The following is a 14,620-nucleotide window of genomic DNA, read 5'->3' on the forward strand; positions in this document are numbered from 1 at the left end:
TCTACCCTGAGAATCGGTCCATATTTATTTCACGCAGAGAAATTTATTACTCAATTCAAACCAACAGAAAAAAATGATAGGTCACCTTACTCGTTTACGATAAAATGACGATTTACCTCTATGGCGAGGTCCAGCCGTAAAGAAAAAGCCGCCATTTTCTAATGCGCGCGAGCTAATCAGACGTGAAATTATGCGCAGTAGGGATGCCCAAAGCAATACTGGGAATGACCTTAACAAAGACCTAGGTAAACATAATTTTGTAGTTGATCAAAATATACAGTTAAGAAAGAGAATTGGCAGCACCTGTGGATATATTATGATAAATAAGGACGAACTATCAAAAGATGTGTGTCCGTTTCCACATCTGTAATAGGAACCGTATTCCTTGAAGAAGTGTACTGAGTTTTCTTTAAATATACATTTGTAGAGGCCTGAGTTCAAGTTTGGTGACTAATTTATGACCGTTGAATTCGAAGCATGTAACTCCCAGAAGAAATTAAGTGAAAACAGAACTTAACGTTTTTGTCCACACTCGTCATGTGCGGACTTTCAGACTGTACTGATCATCCCTCTTCCAAAACCATTTCACTTTTTACAAAATCTCATGCAGCTTTCTAAGTAAGTTTTGTCCTTCGATTGAAAATAATGTACTTTTCTAACCATTTACGGTTGAAACGCGGTAACTCCTTGCAATAGTCGTCATGCGAGCTAGAGTCATGCTTTTTAAACTGTTTCCCCCAGGTTTGAGGCCGGTTAAAAAAGCGTTGATCAAACAAAGCAACAGAAAACGGTCTTACCCCAATAGAACACGAAAAGACCCAACAGCCAGAAACGGTTGATTCCAATAGAACACGACCTAAATGTATTCTATATATTTTGTTTTTTTTTTTTCGCTTGGCTAGTGAGGCTAAGAGAGTGTTCCTAGGTCGCTAAAAGGACAATTACTGGCTCAAGAACAAGTTCAGCGCACTGTGTAACATTGAATTTTCATTCCAAGCCCATTTGTTTTACCGAAACTGAAATTTAAGACAAAAGAGCGCCAATGGTTATTTGATGGTCATTATTCAAATTTGTGGGCCATAAAATGGACAACGAAAACAGATGCCGCATCTTTATCACTTCATTAACACTGGGCCGCTAACAATGTGCACTCAATTGCCAATCTAACTCCAAGTGGCATGCTAAAACCAACTTCAAATCTCTAAGTTTACTTTCCCCGTCGGAAAGACTTATAACCTTGACTTATAAACTCCAGTTCATAGAGAATTAAGCTGTAAGGTATAGTTCCTTAAAGGCAAATACTTTTTCAAATTCAAGATCAAACAAGGCATTGAGTAAATATGATCCTGTTCCTTATTGTTTTGTAAAGTTAAAACGGCAAACATTTCCTTTTTAAATTAAAATTTTTAATTACGTGCGCCGCCAGAGACTAAATATCGATGATTAGCTTGTGACAGATGGCAATTCACGAACGCAGCAAAATTAAAAAGCTACAGTAGGTCTGGTGGATATATCTGCTGTTTTCGCTTTTAAATCGCTCTGCACATGTAAATCACTTTATACATATATTTTTGAAAAAGAAAAATGTCGAAGACTCCTAATGTCAGTGGATTGCTGAAGAACTCCATGGGCCATAAAAAGTAAATATTGATGCAATATTGATGCAATATTGATGCAATATTCATATTCATTTATATTTATGACGTACCCCTAATGTCAATGGATTGCTGAAGAACTCTATAAACAATAAAAAGTCAAAATCCATCCAAACCGAGCAACTACATCTATTAAATTATCAATGTCTTACCCAGCTGTTGATTGGGCTATTCTTCCTTCCCTTTTAACTCAAAGAATAATTGACTGATAAACTAAAATAAAATGAGACATTTAACAATCACGAAAATGCAGATGAAAATTCACAATATCCCCAGAATTTAAGTAAGGACCTGTCTCAAAATACAGTTCTGTGATATTTCCACGTAAATTTAAACAAATATACTAGCGTTTTCTACGGTAGCCGAGCACTAATTTGTTGATTATTCTGTTTCGGACCAAGCTCATTGTGAATTTTAAATTCTTGCAAAAGGATATGAAAGTCAAGATAATCTAGTACTCAGGAATGAGTGCTATTTTGATTGAGGACTTCCATTGCATTTTTTTGCAAAAATTTATTTCATAGTCAGTTTTAAAAGCAAATTGTTTCTAGGCATTTGAAGAAATTTAAATTCAGTCTAGCAAGAACAGTGCATAATAGCTGCGGACTTTTGATTGGTTAACCTTTAATAACTCGCGTACATCAAGGAAAAAGTTGACAATATGCCACTTGGTGCCGTCAGACGTTGTTACGTAAACGCCCACGGTTTCGCGCATGAGCTGTTTTCTCGTCAAGATGCAGCACTTATACCTTGCTTTCTGTCAAAATTAACCTTCTCAAACTATTTTTATGGATAATTTTTTTAAATTTTGAACATTTTAGCGTTTTAAATTTTGTTTAGAATTCTCGTGTAAACTTTCCAATGGATCTCCAATATGGTTGCAGTATCCTCATTATAATTTTGCATTGTACATATAGATCTGAATTGGAATTAGTGATCAACAGAACTTCAAGCTGCACAAGCTATTGTTTTAATAAAGGATCGTTTCGCTTTCTCTTTTGTAACTAGTAGAGCAGACTTTTCTTGATTCTCCAAGTTTCCTCAGCATAAATTTCCTCGATCGATCCATCGATGCTTCGCGATCTTTTTAATTATAACCTGCCTGTTTAATCTTTGAAATAACTAATTTTATAATTTTATGGCCACTAGCGTAAGCAACCCAAATTCAGAATAACAAAAACAGTTTACAAAGCTGATGTCACCTAACATTAGCTTTTCACTAAATTTACTAGTTATTACAACGATGATTAGTAAATTTTACAACGTGAAATGTCCATTCGTGCTGCCGCCTTAATTCGGTTTTTCTTTCAATCGCCTTGGGTCAAAAATTCCACTTAGCAGATTGTTATTTGTAGTGAGCACAAAATAACAAGGCGATAAAAATGTCAAAGATACGGACGAGTTCCACAAAATATATTAGCACGTTTAGCCAGGCAGGCTCAGTGACCCGTTAATAACTGTGCCTTAAAAAGTACAAATACAAGATATAAGCCACAATATAAGCTTTTCTTAAGAGGAATTCGTCCATCATTTCTAAGTTTATCTTTAATGATTGGCGTATATTAAGGAAAAAGGTGACTACATGTCAATTGATGCCCTCAAACATTGTTAACTCCTTCGGCTTTGGGTATTAGCTGTTTCCTCGACACGTTTGAAAATTGAAGGCATCCCACGACACAGTACGTACACCTTGCTTTCACATAACAAACGTTCTCAAAGTTGAAATTAGTTTTATTTTGTAATCTTTTTTTAATATTTTAGCGCTGTTAATTTTCACTTTCCCTACAAAACCCACACTTTTGTTCCAATTAAATTACCTTACAATTAGTTAAGTTAAAATTAACCTCTATCGATCGATCGGTCGATGCTGCGAATTCTTTTTTACAATCAACTTCCTGTTTAATGTTTTGGGAAATTAATTATACACTTTTATTGAAGGGAACTATTTACACACGTTTGAAATAACCGTCAGCTCTTTACAAACTTTTCGGTAAAACAACTATGGAGTATATGAATAACAAGCTTACTCATTCACTGTTTTAAGGAAATAAAAAGAAGCAAAACATCCCAACCATCATTTGAAACCTTTACTTAAAAGCAAGGGAAAAAAAACAGCAGATGCTTCTGTGGTGATCACTGACTCGTCAAATTTGAGGAATATGAGAGAAGCTTCGCGATGGATGACGCAACTTAGTCACGATTTATGGCAGTCATTGCAAAACTTTTCTGAAAAATATTTTTCTTTCGCGTCTTTCAAACTAACACGGCCACTCTTTTGTTTTGTTTTATTTTTGGAACGAAAAAACAAAACAACCGATCTTAAGCGTTTTAAGCTTTTCATAATGACGTTTGTCGCAAAAAAGTTATAATGATGAAGTGGGGAAATAAGTAAGGCTTTTATTTCATGGGCGCAATTTGAAGCCATGTACAGAAAAGCACCCTGCCGTTAATGATTCTTTGTTCCTGTCACGTTTATCTGGCTGCGTTACAATCTACGCTCATTATTAGCGAGCGAAATAATACAATTCTAACAAGCGATCAATAACATTTGGAATAACTATCAAGCCAAACATGCACGTATTGAGGACCTATCTTGAAGTCCCTGCGTCGTTTTCTTTTCGCAGAAAGGCCGAAGTGTCAACCTCAGGTCCGTGTTGAAGCCGGTAAACATTGCAGTCATAACACGCTCGCAGACGTATTAAGTTGCACATGGGTGTCTATAAAGTCTTGACAAGTTGCGTCAGTGTAAAGTCAACTGAGACATGTCATGTGAAAGATTAGTCCACGATGATTGGTCTTAAAACGGTCCAAAAACTACAAATTTGGTCATGATATGACACTCGCTCCTCATTCTCATATATTGCGGTTTACAGAACTCCTATTTTTCCCATCAAGTAACGATACGCTATTATCGGCAAAGTTTAATCGACATTTCAATCGTTCAGTGAAACCAAAATATGATGAGAACAGAAGCAGCTACCAATAGCTCAGAGAACGCGACTGGTTCATCAATGATTGTTCCTTCCATGGCAGAAGGCATCGCATTGTGCACCGCATTTATTTTGATATTTGTATTTATTGTTGTAGGAAACTTGCTCACCATTGTTCTGTTTGCAGTAAACAGGAGCCTTCGTAAGAGAAGTTTGTTTCTAGTCATCAATATGGCGTTTGCTGACCTGGTGTTAGGAGTCCTGTCGCTACCTTTCTACATTTACGATGTTGGGAGCAGGTTTGAACTTTGGAAAGGTGGTTCGCCGATGTCTTTGTCAATTTTCTACCGCATTGTTAATATCTTTTTCTCGACGTTGTCGTTAATTTCTGCAGCTTTCATATCTGGTGAGAGATTTTATGCCATTTACAGGCCATTTAAGCACCGAACACTGTCGATGCGAACATACCGTATTATTATTGTTGCTGTGTGGGCACTGACTCTCCTTATGGCCGCCCTCTTCAGTACAACAAATTTCTTGTTTTCAGTTAAACTTACTGTGTATTCTTGGATGCCATACGTCTTGATTATGACATTCATCATATGTGGCTGTAACATCGGCATTTGGAAAAAGTTTCGACGCGGAAATATCGCTTCACAACAGCCAAACAGAGACTCGCGTAACAAACGCTTAACAAAGACCTTGCTATTTGTGTCTATTCTTGCTTTACTGTCCTGGATCCCTTTAGTTATTTTCAACTGTTTAATTTTTGTGTATGATGTCCAAATACCGTGGAAATTTTATGACCTGGTGAGCATTATAAATTACTCCAATTCGTTTGCAAATCCAGTTGTGTACGTATTAAGAATACCTGAGTTTAGAGAAGCCCTGGTTTTGTGCTGTTTAAGAAAACCAGGGGCGCCAAACATGCTAAATATTAATAGAAGAAGTAACAAGATTCCGGGGACAGAGCTCAGAACTTTACGAACAGACAACAGTCTCCCACAGCTGAAATTTAATCAAGAAGTTCTGGATACCAAAGTTTAGAAACTCTGAGTTGATGTTGTAGATTAGACGATCTTGAATTGTAAAGCGAAACATATGTTTCGTGATCAGGGAAGCATTCTACATAAATTTGTTTACACGCATATTTTGTCTCTTAAGGTAATTCCATTGAAATAGAACTCGCAATAAATTTTCTTTCAAACTTTACCTGTTGGCTGCTTATTTCAAGAGCATTTAAATTTTGAACTAAAAAAGGAGGGTCCTGGTGTTCGTTTAGGAGCAGGAAGACCTTCAATAAACTCCATAATTCCTTAAATTATCTCCTTTCAGAAACGTGTACATTTGAACCATCCACTTAACGCTTTTTGAGAGCAGAAAAAAAGGGAGAAAGTTAAGTGAGAAAAACATCAATGAATGTACTCCAGCAATTGAAAGGAGTAATTTGATGGCGTTTCAATATGTTCCAAGCACGCAGCGTTCTTGAGAGCACATATTATCTTTTCCAAACACTAGTTATGCTCTCATTTTCAGTGATAGTTTAAAACTCTGCAATAGAAATTGGTCTATATTCACTGTCTAGAAAAAAGGTGATCCCTGCATTCAAACTGAAAAATCGTTTGGTTTAGCAATAGCCACCATTTTGTATATGTTGTGTATGTGCACCCGCTCGTGAGCGCACGCTAATTAGGCAAAAATCGTGCGTAGTAGGGAGGCGCAATGCAATTCTGAGGAATAACCTTAACTCCGTTTGTGCACCGCCTCTAACCACAACTAAACTACAAGAAATATTTAACCTGGTTCAGGACCATGTAACATGTAAACTTCTATTTAACAAATTTCCAACCAGTTTAAGGCAATAAGGCATGGCATGTTTATTATTCCACTGAATAATTTTAGGGTTGGTCAAAATTAGATGAGGAAGAGAATTTGGGCCAATGTCTTCGAAAAAATCAGAAACCTTGTGCCCTTTTACAGTTCACCAAAACAGGCCATTCGACAACATAAAACTTCCCATTCTTTCGCTTGCAATACTTCCCGGCATTCTTTCGCTTGTTTCTCTCAGCTGCTGTGATGGTTGGAAAGTTTTACACACCTTATGACGCCAACGGTCCTAATTTGCCTACTTTGACCGCGCGTGGAATGTCGCACACTTTTGATCGAATTACCTAACGTCGATGCAGAAAAAAAATTATTGCGCGCTTGTCCGAAGCCCAAAATCGAAAATTACCAAACAGAGAAATATAAACTTCAATATTTTAGGATGAAAAAAGTGGGGAAAATTTCACTTCACAGGCACTTTAAGGACGTTCGCGCTAATTGTTTCTGCGCATCCTTACCACGCACGCAAATTCTCAAGCCACGTCATGCATCGAGTGCGCGCTGAGTAATATCAAAGTGCTCTGTGAGCAAACTCGTGAATTGAACAGATGAATTAAATTATTTTTTGGATTATCTGGTGAAGGGAATTTTGTGGTTGATTTTCACATTTAGAGTACAAGCAGTAGTTCAGTATTCGCTAATAAAGCACCAAACAAACAAAGTTACATTTGGATAAGATGCATGGCATTACAATTAACACGATCATACTATTACCTGACAATATGAAGAAAATCTATCGCTTAGAAGTTTGAATTTTTTGCAAAATGCACGATCGAATTTCGTTCTTTTTAGCTCTTCGTTTATCTGTGTGGCGGTTTCAAATGCCTATTAAAGGGTTAAGTTTTGTGAAAACGTTGGCAAAATTTGAAATTATTAACGCAACGGATTCACTTATACAAAATATTACTAGGATAGCTTTTCTTCGTTGATTCATGTTTGGATATTTTAAACATCTTTGGAGAAGCTACACCCGTTAGTTCGCGTAAGTTTTAGCTTTGAAGATTTTATTTTGTAACCACTGAATACTGTTTACGTTTTAATGCCCTAACGGTAATACAGACTTCATTTTCCTGAGTCATTTCACGAGTGTGGTTTTGGCGCCTAGTTGGGAGATTATCGGACACCCTGCCGCAATGAAATATAGTTTGTTCCGAATATGAATATTACACAAAATTCAAAACAACAATATTAACAAAACTTGCTCAATTTTTTACAAAGTTGCTTAGCAATACAACTTCCGGCTGGTTGGTCAGGGTTTACGAGTTTTTTCGTTTTGGATGGGGGCAGGTGGGCGTGGTATGTAATCGTGTGATCTTCATGCCGCAGATTCTAGGTAATTTACAGACCTTTATGAGGAAGTTTATAAACATTTATTTTTGTAATACTAGCAATCTGCGCAACGAGTAGGAAGCAACACAGTGAAGACGTTGCTCAAAAAACAGACTGGCTGTACCCCAAGAAACCTGAAGACAAGACATCCCATCAAAGGTATGTAGCGAGTGCAACCCGTTTTGAAAAAGAAAGAGCGAAAAATCACTTTTACCGTCACCTTTGTTAATAGCGTGACTTGACTTGACAAATGTAGTTGCTTTTACATTTTCATAGACTTGCCAAACAGGCTGCCATGGAAACCATAGGCCTCCTCGTCACCTCGACCCGATTCCGTGAGCCTCCAACTCCTCAGAATATCGCCTCCACTCCATGCTGGACTCCGGGAACAGATGCCGCGTCTCCTCCAACACCCTTAGTTACAGATACCGTTCGTGTTTAAAACTCAGCTATGGACACGATTGCAAATCTCACTGCACAAGAAACAAAACGGGAGCCTCTTATCTCCCATTTGAAAACCCCCTTGACCAACTTGAGCAAAGCAGAACAGTTGAGTGTTGTACAAAAGGCTAGTGAAGACTGTTTGCTAGTGTGCAGTGCAATAGCACTTGGAGGTGCATAGTGGCGACGAGCTCTTCAATTCCATGGCTCAGTCTACACAAAGAAAAAGTTTGACGGTTCGCCACCTGGTGATCTAGTGGTACTTATGACTGCGTACAAGAACGCTAAGACTAAGAATTTAAAGAGACAGATACTAAGCCTTTACGCATATAGATATCCCATGAGCATGCATGCTGCAAAAAATTCACCAACCATACGGAAAACTATCCTCATGGGAAATAAAACAAGCACGCTCTCGTGCTAATCTAAGCGGCCCTGGTACAACCCCTGAAGTTACAACCAAGCCCCGCGTACGTCTTGACACGAGTAAGGTCGATCACTTTGTGGAATTTACAAATAGACTGAACTTCTATCAAGACGTTTCTTATGGTAGTAAAATACTAATCCTCGAAAGTGGCGACACAATAGAGATGCCTAATGTTGTGAGGACAGTGACCAGATCTACAATGATTGAAGAATACTTGGAGTATTGTAAAGAACAATGTCACGAACCACTGAGTAGGTCAACTTTGTTCAAAATCCTGGAGGTTCGAGACGCATCTCAGCGTAAGTCGCTCCAGGGCTTGCACAATACCTCAGCTGATGACGCGGCGGGATTTCAGACTCTTGAAACACTGGTTGAAACTCTTGAGAAAGGAGGAATGGAGAAACAGTGGTGTCTTCATGTTCATAGAAAGCTCAGAGATGCAAAACGCTATCTCAAGACTGACTTCCGCATACATTGCCAGCCATGTGCTTCTACTTGCGCTGACCACTGTCGACATTTTGCGCCCAGTGATCCTGTCGAAGCCGATTTCCGGCAACCCTGCTCTCATGAGCACGTATTGAGTTGCGATGACTGCCAAGGAATGAAGAATGTACTGCAGGATGTCAGACTGGAGTTCGAAGCGTCATCCTGGACACCTTACAGTTCAGAACAACGAGAGGATCTGCTATATGATTTTGACCGCGCAAAGTCAGACATCTTGCTGTGGAAAGCCCACGTTATTCGTTCGATAAACCAGGCAGAGGAAAAACAAGATGCACTTAGATCATGATCAGCCGACGACACGTCAGCTATCCTAATAATGGACGGGGCCATGAAATTTCTTCAAATTAGATATCGTGAGAAGCAGTCCGATTGGTATGGGAAACGAGGCCTTAACTGGCACATATCAACGGTAATAACTAAGAATGCTAGCAATGGGAAGGTTGAGCTGAAATCATATGCGCATATCTTTGATTCGTGCCAGCAGGACTGGTATGCAGTCTGTTCGATCAATCATTGAAAACAGACTGGAGGTTGTAAAAAAAGGATCACCCCCAGATTATCCTAGGGAGTCTTAGGAGTGACGAAGCAGGCTGTTACCACAACAACTTCCTCTTGGTGGCCGTAAGAGATGCTGGGAAACGAGTTGGTCTTACTGTCACGCAATATGACTTCCGAGCCACAGTACGGAAAGGATGTGTATGATAGAATCCTTTGTCCGATGAAATCAATATCCAGTTTAGTTAAAATTGGTATCTACAGGCAAATCGGAGTAATTGGTCTCGCAAAGTCCAAAAAAAATCATTAGTCAGAAATATTTCCCGCCAAATTTTTAGCGCAGAATATTACCTTATACCCAATTTCTGCGATTGTTATCCATGATTTACCAAAATATAAAAAATAGAATTTTCGCGGGAAAATTTAGCCTAAGTGATGGTAAGGATTTGGCAAGTTTGAAATGTTTACATAGGTTAATAACGATGTCAGAGCTTAAAAACTCTATTCTGCAGTCCAGCTAACTATTTTTTGCCTGTAGATACCAATTTTTAACTAAACTGTATACTGAGAACAGTGCAAAAGACCATCACAAAAATGTCTTTCTGTGGAAATAAACTGCTGCACTTTTGAAAAACGACTCGCTGAAAATGGTTAAAATTTGGGTCACGCTCATTAACGATTTGGCGGCGATATTTGGCACCTCGTGAAAAACCGTAGAATTAATGCGAAAGACCGCTAATATTTCTCAATCAACTAATAAGGAAACAAATATCATCTCATGAAAATAAGAGTTTCTGGAATTTGTAGGAAGTACCTTTTAGGCTCATCTAAAGTTGTCCGAAATTTCGATCATTTTAGACCGCTTGAGGACCAAAATCGCGATGTAGCGATATCTCGAAGAAAAACGAACGCCTACCTCGGAAAATGTCATGGTTGTTAATCTTTTCGGATAGCTTTTATGCTGTGAAAAGATGAATGTAAACGACCGACCTCGATCTTTTGGTACTGCCCGGTTTTCTCCGACAATGACACTTAAGAATTTATATGGGGAACTTAAGAACAATAATCGGTTCGAAATTGTGGCAGGCAAGCTTTCACGTCTGAAATTAGCTGTGTTGATCAAACTCCTGTAGTTCCAAAAGGTTAGTGCCCAAAGTGTTTTTTCCAGTTCTCGGTACACTAGCCCTAGTACTAGACATGGATATTGGTCAGGACTCCAGGTCACGTTATACTTTTGAGAAACACTCCTTCAACCAGCAACATGCCCGCTAAAATTTTGCGAAGGCCTTCTGTGGGGCATTTTCAAAAAATCATAATTAATTTTTCTTCTGCCCGATTTTAAATATTTTACCGTTAATCGAAAGAAAAAACATGAAATAAAATCATATGTAAGTTTTATTGTATTTCAGTAAAAGCGTAATTTTTCAGCTCCTTCCGCGCAACGCCTAAATTTGACTCGAAACAGAACGGTTTAACGGTTTTGGACCGTACTCGGAAATCGTCGCCAGAAATATTGAAAAATAGCACTTAAAGCCAAATTATTGTTATTTTTGTTTATCATATGGACTAACTGTTTCACACAGAAAATTCGCAGTAATTCTCTTTTCGGCCGAAAATCGAGTGGTCGGTTCTTACACGGACAGCCTCTTAAGCTGTAAGGTATGGTTGTCCAAGAAGATAAATACCTCTTGGAAATTCAATATCAAACGGGACATTGAGTAAATATGATTCTGTTCCTTATTCTTTTTTAAAGTTCGAAAGGCAAACATCTCCCTTTCAAATTGATATTTTTAATTTCGTGCGCCGTCAGAGACTAAATATCGATGATTACCTTGTCGCAGATGGCAATTTTCGAACAAAGTAAAATTAAAAAGCTACGGTAGGTCTGGTGGATATATCTGCTGATTTCACCTATAAATCTCTATACACATGTAAATCACTTTATACATGTATTTTTAAAAAAGAAAAACGTCGAAGACCCCTAATGTCAATGGATTACTGAAGAACTCCATGAACTATAAAAAGTAAGTATCCACGCAAACCAAGCAACTACATGTATTACATTATCAATGACTTACCCAGCTGTTTATTAGGCTATTCTGCCTTCCTTTTTACCTCAAAGAATAATTGGCTAATAAACTAAAATAGAATGAGACTTACAAATCCGCGGAAGTACAGATGAAAATTCACAATATCCCCAGAATTTAAGTAAGAACCTGTCTCAAAATACAGTTCTGTGACGTTTCCACGTAAATTTAAACAAATATACTAGCGTTTTTTACGGTAGCCGAGCACTAATTCCTTTAATGTTAAGTTGCGTACCAAACTCATTAGGAATTTTAAATTCTTGCAAAAGAACACGAAAGTCGGGATAATTTAGTCCTCAGAAATGAGGGCTATTTTGATTGAGGACTTCCATTGCATTTTTTTGCAAAAATTTATTCATAGTGGGTTTTTTAAGCCAATAGTTTCTAACCATTTGAAGAAATTCAAATTCAGTCTAGCAAGAACAGTTCATAAAAGCTGTGGACTTTTGATTGGTTAACCATTAATAATTGGCGTACATCAAGGAAAAAGTTGACAATGTGCCACTCGGTGCCGTCAAACGTTGTTAGGTAAACGCCCACGGTTTTGCGCATGAGCTGTTTCCTCGTCACGATACAGCACTTACACCTTGCTTTCTGTCAAAATTAACCTTCTCAAACTATTTTTTACAACCAACTTCGTGCTTAATGCTTGGGGAAATTAATTGTGCAGTTTTATTAAAGTGAACTATTTACAAACCTTTGAGCTAACCGTCAGATCTTTACAAACTTTTCCGTAAAACCACCATGGAGTATATGAACAACAAGCATACTCATTCACTGTTTTAAGGAAATAAATTGAAGCAAAACATACTAATCATCATTTGAAACCTTTACCTCAAAATCAAGAGAAAAAAAAACACAACAGATGTTTCCGTTGATCAACCCGTCAAATCTGAGGAACATGATGCAAACTTCTTGATGGATGACGCATCTTACTCACGAATTATGGCAATATAATCATTCTAAAACTCTTCTTTAAAATATGTCTTGAGAGGTTGCGTCAGTTTTAAGTCAACTGAGATATGTCATGTGAAAGATAAGTCCACGATGATTGGTCTTAAAACGGTCAAAAAGCTGCAAATTTGGTCTTGATCTGTCACTCGCTCCTCATTCTCATATATTGCGGTTTACAGAACTCCTGTTTCCCTCATCAAGTAACGATACGTTGTTATCGGCAAAGTTTAATCGACGTTTCAATCGTTCAGTGAAACTGAAATATGATGAGAACAGAAGCAGCTACAAATAGCTCAGAGAACGCGACTGGTTCATCAAGAATTTTTCCTTCCAAGGCAGAAGGCATCGCATTGTGCACCGCATTTATTTTGATATTTGTATTTATTGTTGTAGGAAACTTGCTCACCATTGTTCTGTTTGCAGTAGACAGGAGCCTTCGTAAGAGAAGTTTGTTTCTAGTCATCAATATGGCGTTTGCTGACCTGATGTTAGGAACTGTGTCCCTACCCCTCTACATTTACATCGTTGGTTACAGTTTTGAACTTTGGAAAGGTGGTTGGTCGATGTCTTTGTCAATTTTCTATGCAATCGTTGATACCTTTTTGTCGCAGGCGTCGTTAATTTCTGCAGCTTTCATATCTGGTGAGAGATTTTACGCCATTTACTGGCCGTTTAAGCACCGAACACTGTCAATGCAAGCATACCATATTATTATTTTTACTGTGTGGGCACTGACTGTCGTCGTCACCGCCCTCTTGTTTTCATTAAAACGTCAGTCTATGTATTATTGGATGCCATACGTCTTGATTATAATATTCATCATATGTGGTAGTAACATCGGCATTTGGAAAAAGTTTCGACGCGGAAATATCGCTTCACAACAGCAAAACAGAGACTCGCGAAACAAACGCTTAAAAAAGGCCTTGCTATTTGTGTCTATTCTTGCTTTGCTGTCCTGGATCCCTTTAGTTATTTTGAACGGTTTAATTTTTCTGGATGATGTCCAAATACCGTGGAAATTTTATGACCTGGTGAACGTTATAAATTACTCCAATTCGTTTGCAAATCCAGTTGTGTACGCATTAAGAATACCTGAGTTTAGAAAAGCCCTGGTTTTGTGCTGTTTAAGAAAACCAGCGGCGCCAAAGATGCTAAATATTAATAGAAGAAGTAACAAGACTCCGGGGACAGAGCTCAGAACTTTACGAACAGACAACAGTCCCCCGCAGCTGAAGTTTAATCAAGAAGTTCTGGATGCCAAAGTTTAGAAATTGTGAGTTGATGTTGTAGACGAGACGCTTTTGAATTGTAAAGCGAAACATGTTTTCCGTGATCAGGGAAGCATTCTACATAAATTTGTTTACACGCATATTTTGTCTCTTACGGTAATTTCATTGAAATAGAACTCGCAATAAATTTTCTTTCAAACTTCACCTGTTGGCTGCCTACTTCAAGAGTATTTACATTTTGAAATAAAAAAGGGGGGTTCCGGTATTCGTTTAGGAGCAGGAGGACCTTCAATAAACCCCAGAATTCCTTAAACTATCTCCTTTCAGAAACGTTTACATTTGAACCATCCACTTAACGCATTTTGAGAGCAGAAAAAAAGGGAGAAAGTTAAGTGAGAAAAACATCAATGAATGTACTCCAGCAATTGTAAGGAGTAATTTGATGGCGTTTCAATATGTTCCAAGCACGCAGCGTTCTTGAGAGCACATATTACCTTTTCCAAACGCTAGCTATGCTCTCATTTTCTATATTCACTGTCTAGAAAAAAGGTGATCCTTGCATTCAAACTAAATAAAAAAATCGTTTGGTTTAGCAATAGCCACCATTTTGCATATGTTATGTATGTGCACGCGCTAATGACGCAAAAATCGTGCGTAGTAGGGAGGCGCAATGGAATTCTGAGGA

The 14,620-nt window shown here is 38.1% G+C and overlaps 2 protein-coding genes and 1 pseudogene across 2 annotated transcripts; all 3 read left to right on the plus strand.

Annotated features, from left to right (window-relative positions):
- The first annotated feature begins 4,612 nt into the window (after positions 1–4,612).
- On the plus strand, positions 4,613–5,797 carry LOC149107895 (adenosine receptor A3-like). Its single transcript, XM_089296155.1, has one exon. It carries the CDS (start codon positions 4,613–4,615, stop codon positions 5,630–5,632), a length of 1,020 nt encoding a protein of 339 aa, XP_089152281.1. The 3' UTR covers positions 5,633–5,797.
- A 2,056-nt stretch (positions 5,798–7,853) lies between these two features.
- Positions 7,854–9,456, plus strand: LOC149107896 (uncharacterized; annotated as a pseudogene).
- Positions 9,457–12,969: 3,513 nt separating this feature from the next.
- Positions 12,970–13,974, plus strand: LOC149107897 (adenosine receptor A3-like). The gene has a single exon (XM_089295975.1). The coding sequence runs from the start codon at positions 12,970–12,972 to the stop codon at positions 13,972–13,974; it is 1,005 nt and encodes a 334-aa protein (XP_089152101.1).
- The last annotated feature ends 646 nt before the right edge of the window (positions 13,975–14,620 follow it).

This window comes from Orbicella faveolata, unplaced genomic scaffold, assembly GCF_042242905.1.
Source record: "Orbicella faveolata isolate gen_17 unplaced genomic scaffold, um_ofav_v1 contig_26, whole genome shotgun sequence".
NCBI lineage: Eukaryota > Metazoa > Cnidaria > Anthozoa > Scleractinia > Merulinidae > Orbicella > Orbicella faveolata.